The sequence below is a fragment of the Elephantulus edwardii genome, unplaced genomic scaffold, assembly GCF_000299155.1.
Source record: "Elephantulus edwardii isolate Elephantulus edwardi_28Jun2011 unplaced genomic scaffold, EleEdw1.0 scaffold00096, whole genome shotgun sequence".
In the NCBI taxonomy this organism is placed as follows: Eukaryota; Metazoa; Chordata; class Mammalia; order Macroscelidea; family Macroscelididae; genus Elephantulus; species Elephantulus edwardii.
Window position 1 is genome coordinate 973,375 of NW_006399846.1, and position 18,354 is coordinate 991,728.

General features: G+C 50.0%; 2 protein-coding genes across 3 annotated transcripts; both read right to left on the bottom strand.

Annotated features, from left to right (window-relative positions):
• Positions 1–3,807: 3,807 nt before the first annotated feature.
• ENO2 (enolase 2 (gamma, neuronal)) lies at positions 3,808–11,449 on the bottom strand. Of its 2 annotated transcripts, XM_006891253.1 has the most exons (12): positions 11,411–11,449; positions 10,157–10,253; positions 9,581–9,676; positions 9,392–9,450; positions 8,990–9,059; positions 8,441–8,574; positions 7,979–8,201; positions 6,526–6,723; positions 5,563–5,764; positions 5,234–5,342; positions 5,012–5,070; positions 3,808–4,733 (listed from the first exon to the last, which is right to left on the bottom strand). In XM_006891253.1, exons 2-12 carry the CDS (start codon positions 10,239–10,241, stop codon positions 4,664–4,666), a joined length of 1,305 nt encoding a protein of 434 aa, XP_006891315.1. In that variant the 5' UTR covers positions 10,242–10,253; positions 11,411–11,449; the 3' UTR covers positions 3,808–4,663. The 2 variants fall into 2 exon arrangements, with proteins under 2 accessions (XP_006891315.1, XP_006891316.1); XM_006891254.1 differs by lacking the exons at positions 8,990–9,059; positions 9,392–9,450; positions 11,411–11,449 and having other exon boundaries at positions 4,293–4,733; positions 10,157–10,247.
• On the bottom strand, positions 11,390–17,685 carry LRRC23 (leucine rich repeat containing 23). Its single transcript, XM_006891350.1, has 9 exons — positions 17,514–17,685; positions 17,321–17,430; positions 16,328–16,581; positions 16,032–16,162; positions 15,268–15,404; positions 12,762–13,018; positions 12,032–12,193; positions 11,882–11,916; positions 11,390–11,569 (listed from the first exon to the last, which is right to left on the bottom strand). The coding sequence occupies exons 1-9, from the start codon at positions 17,637–17,639 to the stop codon at positions 11,390–11,392; spliced, it is 1,392 nt and encodes a 463-aa protein (XP_006891412.1). The 5' UTR covers positions 17,640–17,685.
• Positions 17,686–18,354: the final 669 nt, after the last annotated feature.

Sequence of the window (18,354 nt, forward strand, 5' to 3'; positions counted from 1 at the left end):
AGCCCGCACCCGCGCGATCCGCGGCCCCTCTGCGGCCTCCGCCCCTTCCCGGGCAGTCGTCTCCTTCACCCTCTCCTAGCCACTCCCCGAGGCCAGCGGTCCCCAAAATGGGTCCCGGCCCGAGGCCCCGACCCGGCTCGGGGCTGCGGGCGGGCTGGGCGGCGCGTCCGGCGACTCGCACAGGAAAGCGGACGGCGAAGGGAGGGAGCTTGGGAGAGGGGGATGGGAGAAGGGAGGAAGAGGGAGAAGGAGGGAGCGCGGAGGAACCGAGGAGAGAGGGGCCTGGAGGGAGACGCGAGGGAGGGAGAGCGAGGCAAGCTGCGAGGGGGGAGAAAGGGGGATCCGGAGAGGGGGAGGCGCTGTGTGAGTTGGCCGAGACCGCGGCCGAGGGGGCCGGGGCGCGGGGAGGGGTTCGCCGTGGCGGAATGTGGGGAGCCCGCGGGCCTGACGCGAGAGAGGGTTGGGCTGAAGGGGCTGTGGGTTATATGAGCAGATATGGAGGAGGTTGGAGAAGTTTGGGGGCGTCGGGGCTCAAGACAGAGGTGAAGTGGGAGGAGTTTGAGGAGGGGGAGACTTGGGTAGAGATTGGGCTGAAAGGTTTAGGTGGAAAGAGTGGAAAAATGGAGCTACAGGGGGCTTTGAGGGGACAATGAAATGTGTGGAAATAAGGAAAAGTGAAGGAAACTCGCAGTGACTCAGTGTGTGGCAGAAATGGAGAAGGAAGACTTTGGAGGACTACGACTAAAAAGAACGTTTGGAGCTATAAAATGGAAAGGATGGAGACATATATGAGACGATGGAGTTTCTGAAAGAGTAGAGTTTAAGGGTGATTAGTGTTGGGAAAAGAATAGAAAACAGAACAATTTGGGAGTGATAAAGGAAAGCTGAAGAGAAAAGCCTAGAGATACCAGTTTTAAGAGGGATGGGGAAGTATGCAGAGCCTTAAGGAGAGAGGAAGGAAGCTGGGCCAGATGTATATTCTAGGGGAGACTGGGATTCTGAATGGGACAAGAGGGTAGAAAGGCAAGGATAGCTTGATTTAGGGGGTAAGATAATCAGAGGGCTGGGTTGATAGGACAGAGTAGATAGAATTTGGGGAAAAGGTTTAAGGAAGATTGGTAGGTTAAGGCTTTTGGTGGGAATATGGAGAAGGGAGAGTCATTGATGGGGAAGACAAGAGAATTGGAAACTAGGAGAGCCTATGCCTGGGTGTGAGTAAAGAATAAAACATAAGAGTGGGGTAGCCTCAGGCCTTGCATCTGGTGGCTTCTCTATTTTCAGTCTTAAGTCTGTTTGAAGGCACCACCGATTGTGCCTTGGACCACAGGAAGGAGACTGGTGAGAATTAGGTTCAACCAGGAAGCCAAATCCCTAGATGCTCTGGTTCCCAAATCCCAGTCATTGTCAGGTAGATATGAGTGCCACTACAGACCACACTGTAGGCTCTTCCTAACACCAGCCACCCTCCTCCCTTCACTGCTCTCCAGGCAGTCTCTGATGCTGTCAGTCTGCCAGCCATTCCTGGTCTGCAGCCACAAAGCCAGCACTCCGTCATTCCACCACTAGCTGCCTTCTTCTCGGTTCCTTCCCTAGACCCACACTAAGCAGCTCCATCTCTTAGGACAAAGGACACCAAGACACAGGGTGATTTTTGGCAGCTGAGATTGGGAAGGCCAGAGAATAGGAAAGAGGCAGGCTGGGAAACAGGAAGAGCTGGAGCTGGAGTCTGGATCGGGAGCCCTCCAGTCTCAAGGTAGAGGTAGAATATTCATGGGGTTAGTTTAGCCAGAAGCCAAGTTTGGCCTTGAACTGGCTGGATCCCCCAATTCTGGGAGGAAAGGCAGGAAGACTATCTAGCAACTCAGTAGATGTCACCTTATATTTCCTCTTGCCAGGTTCAGCCAACATTTAGGAGAACCCAAAAGCTCTCAAATGTATTCTAAAGCACTGAGGGACAAAGAGGCTCCTTTGGTTTAGAAATTAATCACCACTCTGAGTCCCTTAGATTGTTTAGCACTCATTACTCCAAACCCATCTATTTCCCTTACCCTGCCTTCCAGAGATTAGGCCAACCCCTTCTCCCTGGGCTCCTGGACTCCTAAGTGTTCCAGGGTAGCTGCACTCCTCCTACCCCTGCCCCCAACTTTGTTCCAAGACTCCTCCTTCCCCCTCACACTCCTCCCTACTGCATTTCCTCTCTTTTTGCACTTTTCAGTTCAGTCTCCCGCTGGGCCCTGTCCCAAGCCTTTCCCAAATCCCTTCTAGGCTGAGAACGTCTCCCTTGTTCTATATCTACTAAGAAGTGAGCAAATATGGTGACATCTATCTGAATCCAAAAAGAAAAGATGACTTATGTGTAATAGAGTTATAATGAGGGGCATGGACATAGGGAGAGGCAGAAGAAAAACTGGGGTTCCACCCCCTACAATTCCTTTCCATGTGAGGGACAGGCTCACATGCAGCTTCAGGGAGCATTACACACACACACACCTCACCTCAGCTCTCTTTTTCTGGCCCCAGCCCCCCCCACAACCCACTGGTCTCTAGGCAACAGCACAAAGGGAAAGTGGAGAGAGGGGCCTGGGAGGCCCAGACAGAGTTAGCTGTAACCCAATCCAATCCAGTACCTGGGGCAGAAGGGGGGTAGTATATGGCTGTCAGAGAAGGCAGCAAAGCAAGAAGGGATGAAAGAAAGGACATTGATTAGGAAATGTGGCTGGAGCCAGAACCAGGGTAAACCTGGGAGTTACTGAAGAAAGATGAGAGTTATGGACCACAGAGAAAATATTATAAACCTTAAGAGGGTCAGAAAGGCCTCCAAGGCAGAAAAGACAGGAAAGCTGAGATGACCATACTGAAATTAAGCGGCACAGGAGAGCAAGAAGCTCCTGCAACTGAAAATGGCTGAGGTGTCAGGGACCCAAAACAGGGCAGAAATGGGCCATACCTACACAAACCTGAAATCCTTTTAGCTCTTGAGCTGGGTGAATAGCAGAAGGTACCCCTGGGCCAAAACTTGAAAAAACCTTGAGTAGAAAGCCCAGAGGGTACAGCCTCGAAATACCTCCCAACCCACCCCCTGGAATCCAGCATGGTTACAGAGCCTTGCCTCCCTCTAGTGGCCACCACTCCCCACCTGCAGCCCTCGCTGGTATTTGCTAGTTTGTGAATCCCAAATCCAAGCTTAGGCTGCCTCTCCTTCCCCCACGTGTTGGTCTGTAGGCTGGGCGTCCTATTGCTGGGGCTTCACATACTGGCAGCCCCTGCGCAGTCTGACCTAGCTGTAGGGTCTGTCAAACACTACTCGGGACTCAAATTTTTTCAGGCTCTTGTGCCACTTTTCCTTTCCCAGTTCTCATCTTGCAGGAAGTGATGGTCATGCAGTCCTGGTCAGGATTTCATTTGGGATAACCCAAGTCCAAAGCTTTCCTGATATTTTTAGGGACTCCTGGACACCAATCAGTTCTGACTCATGTGACCCCATGTGAGTCAGTGCTGATTTTTCCATAGTTACCAGGCCTTTTCTTCCAAGGCACCTCTGGATGGACTCAAACAACCCACTTCTCAGTTGCTGAGCAAATTAACTATCTGTACTACCCAGGGACCCTAGACTGCAGGTTAAGAAATGCTAATGCAGATTAGGTCCTGGGGCCAGATTTGCTGCTAAGAATGCAGAGGCATCTCCTTGGCCATGTTCTGTTTGTCACCAGCCTCCTTACAACCACCCTAGCTGTGCTGTTCGGTTTCATCCACTTCTAGTTGTTCTGTCTTTTATCAGACTAGAATAAGACTCTTTAGACACAATCATGCACTGTAATTCAGACTTTAATGGTGGTGCTCTCAATGCCACAAAGGTGCTAGCAACTGTGGAACATGGCACAGGAGAGTGAGACGTTGTTCTGGTGCAGCTCAAAGAACAGGGAACGTAGGGTTGGGGAGAGATTGATAGGAGAAGAGTTCCCCAGGCACACAGCCTCACCTCTGGACCAAACCAGGCTTCTGTCACACAGAAAGGAACTGATGGCAAGCTCCCTTTCTGTTACCCTTCCCATTCCAGCAAGACCTCCCAACCCAGGTCATCTTGGGATCCACAGTCACACGAAATGCATACATGAAGTCCCTAAAAAAAAGGCCTGTTTTAGTGTTAGAGACACAAGATGAAAAATAAATAAATATACATACATACATATACATACCAAAGCCTTAGACTAGGCACAACCATACACCCTGCACTCACACCTCAGCACTGCATGCAGTTCATAGTTCATGTGCAACGTAAAAAACTTAGGGGAACAAGTACATAGCACAAGTGACACATGGCCCCACTCTAAACACCTTAACACACCAACCCTGATGCTTCCATCACAGACCCTGATCATTCTTCTATGAACCTCCTTGGAATCCTCATACCCATTTCCAGGTTTTGTGGAAAGAGAAAATAGGAAAGAGAAGTGGAGAGTGTGGAAACCCAAGCAGTGGCCCCAAAAAGAGAGCAGAGAAAGCAGGTTGGGCAAGCCAAGGAGCAGCTGGGGAAGGTTCCTTAGGGAAGTTCTGGTGGCCCTGGGGCTCTGAACATCTCAGCAGGTGCAATATCACAGATCAAGACAGGAAGAGGCTCAATGAGGATGGGAGAGAGATTCCAATCTCCAGGCAAGGAGGGGCTTCACAGCACACTGGGATTGCGGAAATTATGTCCAGCGAAGCGTGCCTCATCTCCCAGCTCTTCTTCAATTCTGAGAGAGAAGAGATAGAGAAAGGAAAACAGTCAAGGAAGGCAGAGAATCCTGCTCTTCTCTCTAGGAATCTTTCCAGCCTTCAAAGCCCCTCAGACCCTCTGCACCTGTATTTAAGGGTGAGCATTTCCTGGTTTGCCCACATGACCTCCAGGATCAATTATACTTCCTGGATTATCTATGGCCATCCAGACCCTTGACACTGGAAAGGAAATGATGAGCAAACAGGCATTTTAACCTTCTAGGCCTTTGAGTTAACATTCCCCAGGATCACTCACCTCATGAGCTGGTTGTACTTGGCCAGACGCTCAGAACGGCATGGGGCACCAGTCTTGATCTGAAATATCCCCAAAGATAGGCAGCTCAGTAGTGGCCCCTGAACCCTCTAAAGAGAAACTTAATGACCTCTCAGAATTCTCTTGCCCCTTCAGTCACCTCAAAGGAGAGACCCACCTGAACCTAGAATCCACCAATTGCACAAAAATCTCCCTGCCACTCACCTGGCCTGTACACAGTCCCACAACCAGGTCAGCAATGAACGTGTCTTCCGTTTCTCCTGAGCGATGACTCACCATCACCCCCCAGCCATTCTCCTGGGCCAGCTTGCACCTGCAGCCATATACCTTCACTGATCACTCTAGCCCCTCTCACCAAGAGGAGCATGCTCTTGGACAGGGAGCAAAGGATCAGGAGTGCAGAGAGCAGAACTGAGGGAACTGTGATGCTAACTTTAGGTCCCTTGCTCTCTTCAGCATCCTTAGACAAGATAAGGCTGGGGGCGCTTGTGAGAGGGGTCTGGTAGAAGCAAAAGCTGAGAGGAGTCACTCACGCCTGGATGGCTTCAGTGACTGAGCCAATCTGGTTGACCTTGAGCAGGAGGCAGTTGCAGGCCTTTTCCTCCACTGCCCGCTCGATGCGCTTGGGGTTGGTCACTGTCAAGTCATCACCCACAATCTGGATGCCTACATTGGCTGTAAACTTGGACCAGGCAGCCCAATCATCCTGGTCAAATGGATCTTCAATGGAGACAACTGCAGGGGAGCAGAGAGAGTCTATTGGTCCTCCCTGGGTCTCTATTGGGCAGTAATTCCCAACCTCCACTCTGTTTAAAATGTAGAGGTCCCCTAATAACGGAGCCTGCTCATCCTTGCCTCTATACCAAAGCAAGCCTGCCCTAATCAGTGCTAATACTGATTGTTATTTCACAAAACCTTTCAAGAATGAAGACTGAGAACCTTCCTCAAAACTTTTCATTTTACTTCTCTATTCTGGCTAAGTCTTTCCTCATTACAAATCTGTATCGTCCTGCAAATTGTGTCTAATTTCTCTTGCTCTGTCTCTAGCTAGATGGGAGACCAAATGCCTCCATCCTAAGGAAAGAGCCCTTGGATATATGGAGAAGGTGACTAAGTTCATCCTAATCCTTTTCTTCTACCCTACATCAGTCCACAATCTTTTCAGAATCACAGTTTAATCAAAGATACTGAAGTGTGTTGGTTACAAACTCTGCTAAGACCAGTCACACTCTGACTATCCTGGTTCATTCTAAAGTCCCCTCCACGATCCTTGTAGCCCCAGAGCCCATCTCAATAATAAAAACCCAAAGCAGATAGAGCAGATCCATCACAGGTTTCTGTACATCTCCATTACATACAAAGCCTAGTCTTTTGCGGGAGACTTTTTCACCTCATCCCTTGTTCTCGAGTTCTTTTTAGAACACTTCCACCTGGCACCTAAGTCCACAGTCCTGATCCACCACACCCCAAGCCTCTTCAACTTCTTGTGCCCTCACCAGGATAGTCCCTGACAAAGTCCTGGTAGAGGGCTCCCAGCTGGTCCCCAGTGATGTATCGAGAAGGATCAGGGGGAGACTTGAAGTCCAAGTCATATTTGCCATCACGATAAAACTCTGAGGCAGCAACATCCATGCCAATGACGATCTTTTCCGTGTAGCCAGCCTTGTCTATGGCTTCCTTCACCAGCTCCAAGGCTAGAGGTGGAATACAATGAAATTATAAACAGCAGAGGTGGGAGAGGAAGGACAGAAGGGAAAAAAGGAGAGTAGAAGTGGAGGACTAGGGGAGCTCTGGTGGCCTAGTGGCAAGAAGCTGCACTGCAATCCCAGAGGCACACGGTTCAAATCCACCAGATGCTCTGCCGGGGAAGGAGGGACAATCTCCTCCTGTACCAGTCAGATCCGATTTGACGGTACACACACACACAAAATTAAAAAATAAAAAAAAATTTAAAAAAGTGGAGGACTGCTATTGTGGGGGGTCTGACTAAGGTCATTGAGGTTAATTCCAGGACTACAAGGAGAAGTTCCTGTCAAGTAGGAACTTTATAAAATGTTATCATTTAATCCTTACAAGGAGGCTTTATTGTTATTAGCCCTGACTCACGGTTGACCCTATGCACAGAATGAAACTCTACCCACTTCTGTACCATCTCCATGATCAGTTGCAGACTGGACTGCTGAGGTCCATAGGGTTTTCATTGGTTCATGTTTAGTAGATTACAAGGCTTTGCTTCCTAGTCCGTTTTAGTCTGGAAGCTCTGCTGAAACCTGCTCAGCATAACAACACATAAGCCTCCACAGGCCGATGAGTGCTGCAAAGGTGAGAATTCTACCACTGAATCATGACTGGGCCCAAGAGGTAGACGCTGTTTCCCCACCTTTTTTTACAGATAAGAAGTTGAAGTAAAATCATGAGCAGTAACTTTTCAAGCCAAGAGATTCAAATGCAGGCAATCTTGCCCCAGAGTCTTAACTCTTAACTGCTACCTGTACTGCTTCTATTCACTAATAGATTTCCTGGGGGGGGCACAGAAAAATTATAGCTCTTAGAGGCATAAGAGGTTGGTGTGGGAATGGGTAGCAATTTAGGATAGATTCCCTGGTGCTTGCTATCTTTTATCAAGCTGAGAACTCTATGGAGTCAAAACATGGAATGGATCCCACAGACTACCTCCTAGTATTCCCACAGGCTGTAGCTAGAACTCACAGATATTAACACATTTGACTAGGCAGGAAAAACTGTCCTAGGCCTGCATGTGAATTTGGCACGGCTTCTAGAACCTACTGCAGGGTTTGAACCTCTAAGAGTTTGCAGCTCTGAATCTGAGGAGGTCTAGGACAACTCCCCCCCACCCCCCACTCTTCTGTATTTGATGAAGGGTATGACCCTTCCTGGTGTCCTAGACAGCACAGGCCTTTGTCCTGGAAGTTGGGCTCTTAGCCTCACCTTCACTATTCTCCAGGATATTGGGGGCAAAGCCACCTTCATCTCCCACATTGGTGGCATCCTTGCCATACTTGTCCTTGATGACCCCCTTGAGTGTGTGGTAGACCTCCGCCCCCAGTCGCATAGCATCCCGAAAGCTCTCAGCACCCACTGGGAGGATCATGAACTCCTGCATGGCCAGCTTGTTCCCAGCATGAGAGCCACCATTGATCACGTTGAAGGCCTAGGGAGCCGCGGGAAGAGAAAAGAATCAGTCTTCCCTCTCCATCCTTGGAGTATTAACCCAAGATCCCATTGTCATTTCAACCCCAAATCTGTTCCAGTTTCTCAAATTCGAGTCTTGTGCTCCACCCTTTCTCTTTAGGCACCCCAATAACTTCCCTCCCATCATTCTCATCGGGTTTACCACTGATTCTCTCCCACCCCCCCTTAGGATAGGTGGGGACAAGGAGCAGTGCTCACCGGCACAGGCAGGATGAGGTCAGAGTTCCCAGCCAGCTGAGCAATGTGGCGATAGAGGGGCAGTTCCCTCTCCGCTGCCCCTGCTTTACACACAGCCAGGGACACACCCAGGATGGCATTGGCCCCAAACTTGGCTAAGAGATTAAAGAGGAGGACACTGAGCAAAATAGGGGCCCTTCTTCCAGCCCGTGCCACCACCAATGATCCCCAAAAGGAGTAAGACACATCCCTCCTCTATAATAGGACCTTCAGGAGGTCTGTGCATCCCATCCGTTCTCCTCTGCATATAGTAAGGAAGGAGATCATGAAGAGGAGATGGATGATGGGGAAGGGCAAAGAGCTGACTTTTTAAATATACCCAAGAAGAAACCACAGATAGTCTCACTCCAGCTCCTTTTTATATTGGAAAGAACTTTCTGTTTAACATCACTGCCTCCCACTGCAGTTAAACTCATCTTCACTTCCTCTGGCTTTAGGAACATAGAAGAAGGGCTACTTTTCACATATCCACCCTCATGCCTACCCACCTTCTCCCAGCACCTTGCTTACATTTGTTTTCAGTCCCATCCAGCTCTAACATCAGGTTGTCCAGTTTCTCTTGTTCCACCACAGAGATGCCCTGTGGACACAGCCCCCATCACGCAGGATCACCCATCACTCCTATTACTCAGGACAAAGATAAGTGCTGGGTCCTAGGACCGAGTCCCACCCCAACTCACACACAGGCTCACATGCAGCCAGAGTGCAACAAGATCCCTCTGACAGGGCTGGCATGGATTAAAAAACTTAACTTCCTCACAGAAGAAAAGGGCAGTAAAGAATCTCCTCCCCGCCTTCCCCCTTGTATCCACGACTCCCTAATAGTGGACTTTTCTCCTTTTCCTCCCTCTCCCATCCAAGATTTCTTCCTGGCCCCTGGTCCTGCCATCTCCAGCAAAAAGTGAGCCTCACTGAGCTGATGAGGGCTGGAGCGATGGTGGTGTTGATGTGGTCCACTGCCTTCAGGACACCTGGAAAGAGACAGGGATGAGTCAGGCTAAAGGTGCCAGAGGAAGAAGGGGGAGGGCATGCTAGAATGTCTTTGTGGACTGGTGTGAGGGCTGAGGGGTCAGCCGGCCTAGAATGGAGACAGAGCCTTACCTTTGCCTAAGTAGCGTTGTTTGTCACCATCCCTCAGTTCCAAGGCCTCATAGATTCCAGTGGAAGCTCCACTGGGCACTGCAGCCCGGAAAAGACCTGGGAGAAGAATGTGGAATGAGGAGGGAAGGAAGACAAGGACACATACTGGGTCAAGATTACTTCTGTCTTCCAGTCCTGAACTGCTGACTGCCACATCCAGCCCTCACGTTGCTCTTTAAGGGTCTCTGTCTCTCTCTGTCTCCCATACACACACACACACACAGAGTACCTGATGCACAAGGTCATCTAATGCCCCATGGAAATACAGCTGTGCCAGCCAGGTAGCACATATATAACAAGGACAAGTGCAGATGCAAACACGCAGAGGAGAGGCGTACCTCATGCTAGACCATAGAGATCTGCCTATTCTGGCTCTCCTACACCAGGGATCCACACCCCTCGACCCCAGGCTTTCAGCTTGGCTCAGCACCCCATCCCCACTGGGAAACCAGGAAAGTCTCCCATCCCACACCAATTCAGATTCAGCATGGGATGGAGAGGAGGGGGCTGTAGAAAGGCCCATGCCCCACCCATTACCTTTGGCAGTGTGGAGATCCACCTCCACCGTGGGGTTCCCACGGGAGTCCAGGATCTCCCGGGCCCAAATCTTCTGTATTGACATGATGCCTGGGATCTCCTAGGGTGGAAATGAAGGTAGCAGAAATACAAGAGGCTTAGAAGGGTGGAGCCTGAGATCTGTGGGAGGGGCCAAAGGCAGGGAGGGATGGGAGAGAGGTTACTGCAGTGAGTGCGGGTGGGGTGGGTGGGGAGGAGCTGGCTGCAGTCTTATGGTTGAAGAAGGTATCTCCCTGCCCCCCACCTTGGGGCTCAGAGAAGGTCAGTGCAGTGAGGAGGGGGAAGTCACTGCAGTGGGAGGTAGGGTAAGATCAAAACATGAGATAGGTCCTGCAATGAGGAAGGGGGGAGCAGTGAGTCCCTCGCCCCCTCAGCAGCTGGCTGTTGGGGTTCCCCCAGATCTGAGAGTGGAATGGCTGCCAGGCTTGTATTTCTCCGTAAAGCCAGAAAGAGGAGGGGCTGTCTGGCCTGCCTCACTTCGCTCCTCCACCGGGATGACAGCACCATCCCAACAACCCCCATTCAACGCTACAGCTTTCTAGCCGCGATATGGCCTACACTTCAAGGCTCCAATCTCTCTCCCAAATGTGTGCCCCTCCTCTTCCCAAGACAGTGCCGAGAGCAGGCTGGCCATAAGAGTCCTGGATTTGCAGCAGCGAGGGAGGTGGAGGAAAGACCCGATAAGAAAGTCAAGGCTCGGTCAGACCTCTCCCCTCCCCAGACAATCCCTCTTCCCATCCCTCCCACGCACGGTTGGGAGTAGGAAATGGAAAAGCTAGAAGAGGGGCGACTTGGGGGAGGGGAAGCAGAGTCTAGAAGTCTGGAGAGCAAAGGAAGGATCAGGGAAGGCATTCCACGAAATATAAAGCCAAGGGAACGAGGGGCGGGGGAGGGGGGGAAGATTCCTTCATCAGGAGACCCGAACTTAAAAAAATAGACAAAACCAGGGGCGACAAGGTGGGGGAAAAGAGCAGGCAAAGGTGGAGAAGGCGCAGTCAGGAAAAGGTGCACAGAAGCCAGACACCTAAGTGAGGAGGGGGCGAGCACCAGCAGTAGAGAAGGGTCCGAGAAGGCCAGGGAAGGAGGCCACCGGGCAAGGCGCGGTGACCAAGCAGGTGCTCAGCGCAGCGGCGGGGAGAAGCGGGAACCCGGGCGCAGGGTGGGAGGCGCGGCGGGGAGGGAGAGCTTGGAGCCCTAGGCAGGCCGGGGCTTCACCTCGCGTCTGCAGACTCTGCCTGTGGCGACGCGGTGTCGGCGGCGCAGAGAGAACGGGAGTGGCGGCGGTGGCGACAGATGCGGCTCCCCGGCGGCGGGCGGAGGGTGGACGGGGGGAGGCGCCGATAGGACCGGGCGGGCGCATGTGACCCGGAGCCCCTGTTGAGTCAGGAGCCGCTGGCGGAGGCGCACGTAGGAGCGCGGGTGAGGGACCCACGAGGGTTGGAGGGAGGGTTCGAGCAGATAGATGACGGGGGGGGGGGGGGGGGCTGGGAGCGACCCTGGCCCTAGCCCCCACGCCTGCGCTCCTACCCACTCCAAAATAACGAGCACACACTCATTCCATTAATCCCCGGACGCGAGCTCACACTGCCAGCGAAACCGCTGGTAGACTGAACCTCACAAACCAGGTCAGGCACAAGTCTCAAAAAATGTTTCTTTATTTGAAAATGGAATTGTTTCTCGACACACCAGTCCGCTTCGGCCTCCGCAGTTCTCAACCAACACTGGAAGCATTCAAGGGGCTTATCCAGTCTGTCTAAGCCTGGCTCCCATCCAGATCTTCGTGGGAGTGGTCGCCGCGGTTACCCCCCCCCAAGGGGTCACAGAGCTCAGACCCACCAGCACCCCATTGTCCGGTTCTGGCACAGATCCTGGGCCACAAGCTGTGATGAGTTTCCAGCTCAGAGACAAAAGTAGGCATCCTCTGTCCCTGGTGAGGAGTGTAAAGGTGGGCGTCCCCACTGGTGGTGATGCCAGGTCTTCGGGCCAGCCCATTACTTCCTAGAGGAAGATAAAGGACTTTCAGTTAGAGTCTCTGCTCTCATCCAAATGCCCAGCTGCCCAGCCGCCTTGTGCCAATGTCCATTTCTTTCTGCCCCACCCTGCCCTCCTTTCTTCACACTTCCTTACAACCTCTAAGCCTGTGTCCTGCGAATTTCAGCGTCAGATTTTGGTGTTGGATTTTCCTCTCCTGCATGCCTTCTTTCCTAGGCATAGGTGTGTTCCTCATAAACCATTACCTACTTGGATCTGTCCTCTATTAAGTGGCAAGTATGGCTACCCACCCATTCCCCAAATTAATAATTTTCACTTATTCTACAGGCTTCTGCGGCTTTTCTCAGCAGCTCCAAGGCCCTTCAAATCCTCAATCCGAGGTGTCCCTGACTCCTAACCTCAGTCTCTTCAATGGTTCTCCTTGCTTTATCCCTTCCCTCACTATTCCTCATTCAACTAATTTTACAGAAACTTCTATTCCCCTATCTACCCACCCTTGGCCTTCTCTTCCCACCTTTCTGCTGTCTTCCTTACCATGCTCCAAGACAAAATTGCTGCTAGTTTATTGACTGGCTCAGGTCCTCTTCATGCCCAGACTCAGTCTGATACTCTTGCTCCTCCTTCATCCTCTGGCGGATCTCCTCAGCCTCAACCCGGTCTTCTTCCTCATAGAAGTCTTTGTCCAGCCGTTCAAGGTGTGCCATATGCACCAGGGCCTCCTGCCGGTAGTCACTCTCATCTGCACATGGGTTTTCCAGAAGCACCAGGGCCCGAAGCTTGGGCAGGTCCTGAAGCTTGGTCAGCTCCCTCAGGTCAGCCACCATATTGCCCCTGCCAAGTGGGATCAGGAGGGGCTCACTCAGGAATAATGGGCTTTGGGGGCCAACCTGTCTCTGGACTAGGACCTGAGAGGGAGGACTCCCTCACTGGGCTTTTGTTTCCTTCGAAACCTGCCCCTGTAGGTCCACCTGCTAAGCCTCACCAGCTTTGATGTAGACATGCAACCTAACCCCACTCCTGTCCTGCTTCCATTCCTCAAGGAATCCCCAAGTACTGAATTATGCCTGTAATGTTCTTTAGCCTTTTGGCATAGCAAAGTTAGGCCACAGCGCCATCCTGTAGTAGTACAAGAGGATGGAGGAAATCTGGCCAAGGACAGACTTTTTTCTGTGTCAATCAATCTCAGAGGTTAGAAGGCAGGCACTAAGAATGGGCTTAGGGTGGAGATACTATACTGTGGTTCCTCACAGCAAAAGAGCTTAGAACTAGTGCTAGGCTGAAGTATCTTACCCTAAAGAACAAGCTCCATTTCTTTTATGCTTCATTATATAATAGTCTGTATTGAGTCTTGTGTTCTTGTCTTCAAGCTTTTACTGAAATCATGCCCTCTAAATATTTCAACCTTATCCCAAAGGGACACTGAAGGCAGTTTGTGCCGGATTGCCCTGTACATTGCAGGATGGCCTTGGTTATTGTTGTTCAGTGCTGTCGAGTCAAATACAATTTACATCAACCTTGTGAACAACAGATCTAAACCCTGCTGTACACTGTGCCATCCACAAAATCTCTGACACATTTGAGCCCATTGCTGCAGTCAGTCACTGTCAGTCTACCTGGTTGAGGGTTTTTCTCTCCTTCGACATCCCTCAGCCTTTCCAAGCATTATGTCCCTCTCCAAGAAATAACGTCTCCCAAGCAACATGCACAAAGTATGAGAGACAAAGCTGCAAGCTTCATCATCTTTGCTTTCAAGGAGCACTGGTCTAACTGCACCTGCTCCAAGACTTAGCGGTTCTTTTGTCAGCCCATGGGACAGTTATTGAGACAACCCAAACACAATACCTTCAACACACACACACACACACACACACACACACACACAGTTAGCAGCCACTGGGAAAGGGTCCTTTATTCCTGCTTAAATGGTTAACGAAAGAAAAGCACCTTCACCACTAGACCAAATTAAGCAAGACACTGTCCCCGGGGTTAGGGGCAGGGGTGAGGGCTTCGAGGGGATCACCACATCTCTCTCCTTATCTCCTCTTGGAGTTTTTTCCATTGCCACCAACCTTGAGGATTTGGTCTTGTTCATCAAGGAAAGAGGCCATTTCCTTACCTCTTTGTTTAAAGAAACACACAATATCCTCCTGATACCAGAAAGGAACTGCTGAAAGAAAATTTCTCTTGTTGCTTAGTATCTTTCTATCTCGAGATCTTCTTTCAAATACTCTTCTTTCCTCAAATCTGAGTGCACCTTGATTTTTGTATCAGTAAGAGGGCCTTTCCTTACAAGTGGGCATCAGGGGAAGAAAAGTAGAACATGGAAAGGAGAATTGAAGTCTGGGAGATGGAGAGGGACAGAGGAAATTCTTAAGTGGGTTGTTGGATGACATTGAGTTGACTTTTGCCCTCATAGTAATCCCATGTGAAAGAGTAGAAACTCCCCATAAGGTGTTCTAGGCTCTGATATTTATCGAAGCAGATCATCTGGTCTTTCTTCCTTGGTGCCCGCCCCTAGGTGGGTTCAAAATGCTAACATTTGGTTCACAGTCAAGCACTTAAGCTTTGTAAGTTGTTGTTGTTATGTGTTGATTCAGAACCAACTGATGGCTAACCCTCCAATGGGTTTTCAAAGGCTGTAAATCTCACAGAAGGAAACTGCCTACTTTTCTCCCACAGAGCAGCTGGTAAGTTGGAACCCTATCCCTATGCTTTTGGGTTGGCAGTGCAATTCCTTATCCACTCATCCACCAAAGCTGCCTAACCATTACAGGTAGACCTAGGGTGAAAAAGAGTTGCAGCCAAATTATAAGGCCTTAAGACTCTATAGTCCCCAAACACAGCACAAGGCCTGGAGTATAGATACCATATTCCCAGTAATTGTGGGTTAAATGAATAAGGATTCAGGATTCTCAGTCTTGGTTTGACAATTAGGGTGGAATTCAAGCACAAGGAAAAGAGAAATGAGGTAAGGATAGAGAATCTGGTATTGGAAGGCTTGGAGAGTGAGAGCCAGAGAGGAATAGAGGGTTAAAAGCTGCTCTGGTCATGGTTAAGAGCAAGGTGATGGTGGGATATACCTTAGGTTGAGGTACTGCAGTGATTTCATTTCCCCAGAGAAGCCAGTTAGAGTTTCAATCTGGTTGTCTCGAAGATGCAAGGTTGTAAGATTGCTCAGATTCTCTAAGCCTTCCACCTTCTTCAGCATGTTCTGTGCCTAGACTCAGTAGAGGGGTGAATTGGAAGAGATAGAAAGAGTTAGGGAAGATGCAGTCAGAAAGAGGTAAATGAAGCAAAAGAGGAAATCCAAGAGGTAGAGATGGGATGGAGTGGGGAAGAAGATGGAAGGTTAGAGATCTGTGAAGAGTAAAGAAATCCAGAAGTAGCTGCCATGTCAAAAAGGTCCTACCACATACACTGTTATCTTCAAAGCCACCTTTGATTAGAAAACCCATCCTTGGGCCCAGGAGCCCCCACTCCTCTGCTGAGGAGAAGTGATTTTAGCATCATCTTGGAATGAAGATGCTCAAGAGTCTAAAAGATTAAACATTTAAGCAGGCCCTGATGTCTGTACTCCAGTTATGGCTTATTATTATATTGCTATTTGTGGCAAAGCAAATTATGCCTGTATCATCCATGCATTATGTATCATCATCCCTGCTAGGTGGTGAACATTATCTGTTTTAACTTTTTGTATTCCACAGCATCTGGCAAAGGACTTGATACATGATGCCTGTTACTGTTTTGATGATGAAGTTAATGACTGAGTCTATTAGAAACCAGGCATCCTGGCCCCCAGGTCAATGTTCTTTTCCTCACCCAACCTCTGACCCCGTGAAGTTACCAGGAAGAGGTTCTTCAGCTTAGGCAGGTTGATCCCCAGGGTGCTTTCCAGTTGGTTTCCCCGAAGCTCCAGTGTGTGCAGGCTGTTCAGCTTTTGGGGGTCCAGACCTGTTACCATGTGGATCTGGTTCCCTGGAGAGAAAGAGGGTCAGGAGTCCCAAGGGCCACAAAAGGACACTACAGGTGTCCAAGAGGAGAGCTTGATTTCTGGGAATCTCTGCATCATCCTCACTTTCTGAGTGGACAGTGAAAACAATCAGTTTCAGATATAACACCGTGGACCCCTAAAGGACCAACCTTTGAGGTCTAGGCTGCCCAGACGAGGATGACAGATGCCCTCGGTGTCTGTGATCTGGTTATATGCAAAGCTGGCAATCTGCAGATAGGGCAGTTCATCCAGGTGCGCACTGCGAAGACGGTTGCCATCAGCCTTGAGCCAGAGCAGGTGAGTGAGGGAATTGAGGGGGGACAAGTCTGTCAGGTGGTTCTCAGAAACGTCCACATAGCGCAGATGGATGTAGGAGCGCAGCAGGTAGATGTCTGTCAGATCCCTAGATGGTCAAAGTTAGGGTTAAGTCAAACACGGTAGCCGTTCTGAAGCAAAGGGCCATATAGGGAGGTGACTTATAATGCAGAGAAGAACTGAGACAGATTGAGAGTTAAGGCAGGGGAAAGAAGGTAGACACATGTTCCTAACAATGGCCAGGGACCAGTGAAAGATAAAGAGCTGACACTCAGGACAAGTGAGGGAATAGGAAGTCCGCCAGGAATCTCTACGTATTTGCAGTTGTGCTGCAATCCCTCCGCGGAAGAAGGATGGACAATCTCCTCCCAGAGCAATTAATTAGCTGCCTTTGAAAACCCGCTGGAGGGGAGCTCTGGTGGCCTAGTGGCAAGAAGCTGCACTGCAATACCAGAGGCGCATGGTTAGAATCCACCAGGTGCTCTGCCAGGGAAGAAAGGGCAATTTCCTCCTGTACCAGTCAGATCCGATTTGACGGTACACACACACAGAAAAATAATAATAAAAAAAAAATTTAAAAAAAGAAAACCCTCTGGAGGGTCAGTTATGGGTCCCCTCCAACTCTAGGGTACAAAACAACAATCCCCCAAATCAGCTCTGATACAGAAAGTCTTAAAGCTCCTGAAAAATTCTATCTTCCCTTTATCATTAGGCTAGGATGAGAGCAATCCAGACTCTCCTTTTAAAAAAGTGAAAAAATAGGAATGAGCGTGGGAAAGGAGATAGAGCCCTACAAAGCTGTTTTCTTCCGGCCCTCCACAACCCACCTCTTTTTGAGCTCCAGCTTGATATATGCATGAGCCAGCCCATTGCCAGTCTTAGAGAGCAAAGAAAGTGCTTCCTTCATCAAGTCCTCGGTGAGGGGATTGGGTATCAACTGCAGAAAATAGTGGAGTCAGGCATCTATTTCTGCCCAGTGAATCCCTTGGCCCTAGGACCCTTCTCTTTCCAAGCCCTCACATCCTCAGAGGAGTCTTCCCCCTCTCTCCTGTACTCCTCCTCGCCCTCCTCTGTCTCCTTCTCATCATCTTCTTTTTCAAGATCATCTTGGTATGTCTCAAAGTCTTCCAATTCATCATCTGACATCTTTTTTCCTGGCTGAAGGCTTTGGAGTCAGGTCAAGTTCAGTCCTTTCCTTGAGAAAGAAGGTGTCCTTAGTTTATGCCAACGCTCAGCCCCTTCCCTTCCAGTGGCCAGCTACTCTCTCACCACCCTATTCCCTGACCTCCTAACTATGCTCCCGTCCACATTGTTGTGATCATCTAATCTAAATTTTACTACAATCTCCACTTCATAATTCCCACTAAGGATTGTTCTCCCTGTACGATGCCTTCTCTTGCCATGCAAAATGGCTCTAAACTCTCCAGTGGCCCAGCTTCTCCACATTCTGAACTCCCTTCTCTGTACCCATCTCCCTACCTCTTCTTTTAAGGCAAGTTCTCCTCCAATCTCCTCTACTCCTAACTTCTCTTCCTTCACCCTCTTCTGCCCTCTCTGAATCCGACCCCTGCACCACTTATTTCCCCTAACTTTCCATTCCCTTTTCTCTGTCTCTGGGCTGCCTTCTTGATGCGCATTCTCTAACCCTCCCACCCGGAGCGACCTTGGCAAAGGATCACACACGCTGGTTCTGCTCAACTAGAAGCAATTTTGGAGAGGGTCTTGGCCTGGGAGACTTGTTTTGGAAGAGGGGCAAGTCGGAAGGAGGAGTTGTGTACTGCGCTATGGCAACGGATGAAGGGGGCGGGACACTTGGCTGGCGCGGCAGGGAACGGTTGAGGCTGGAGTTACATCTAACTGA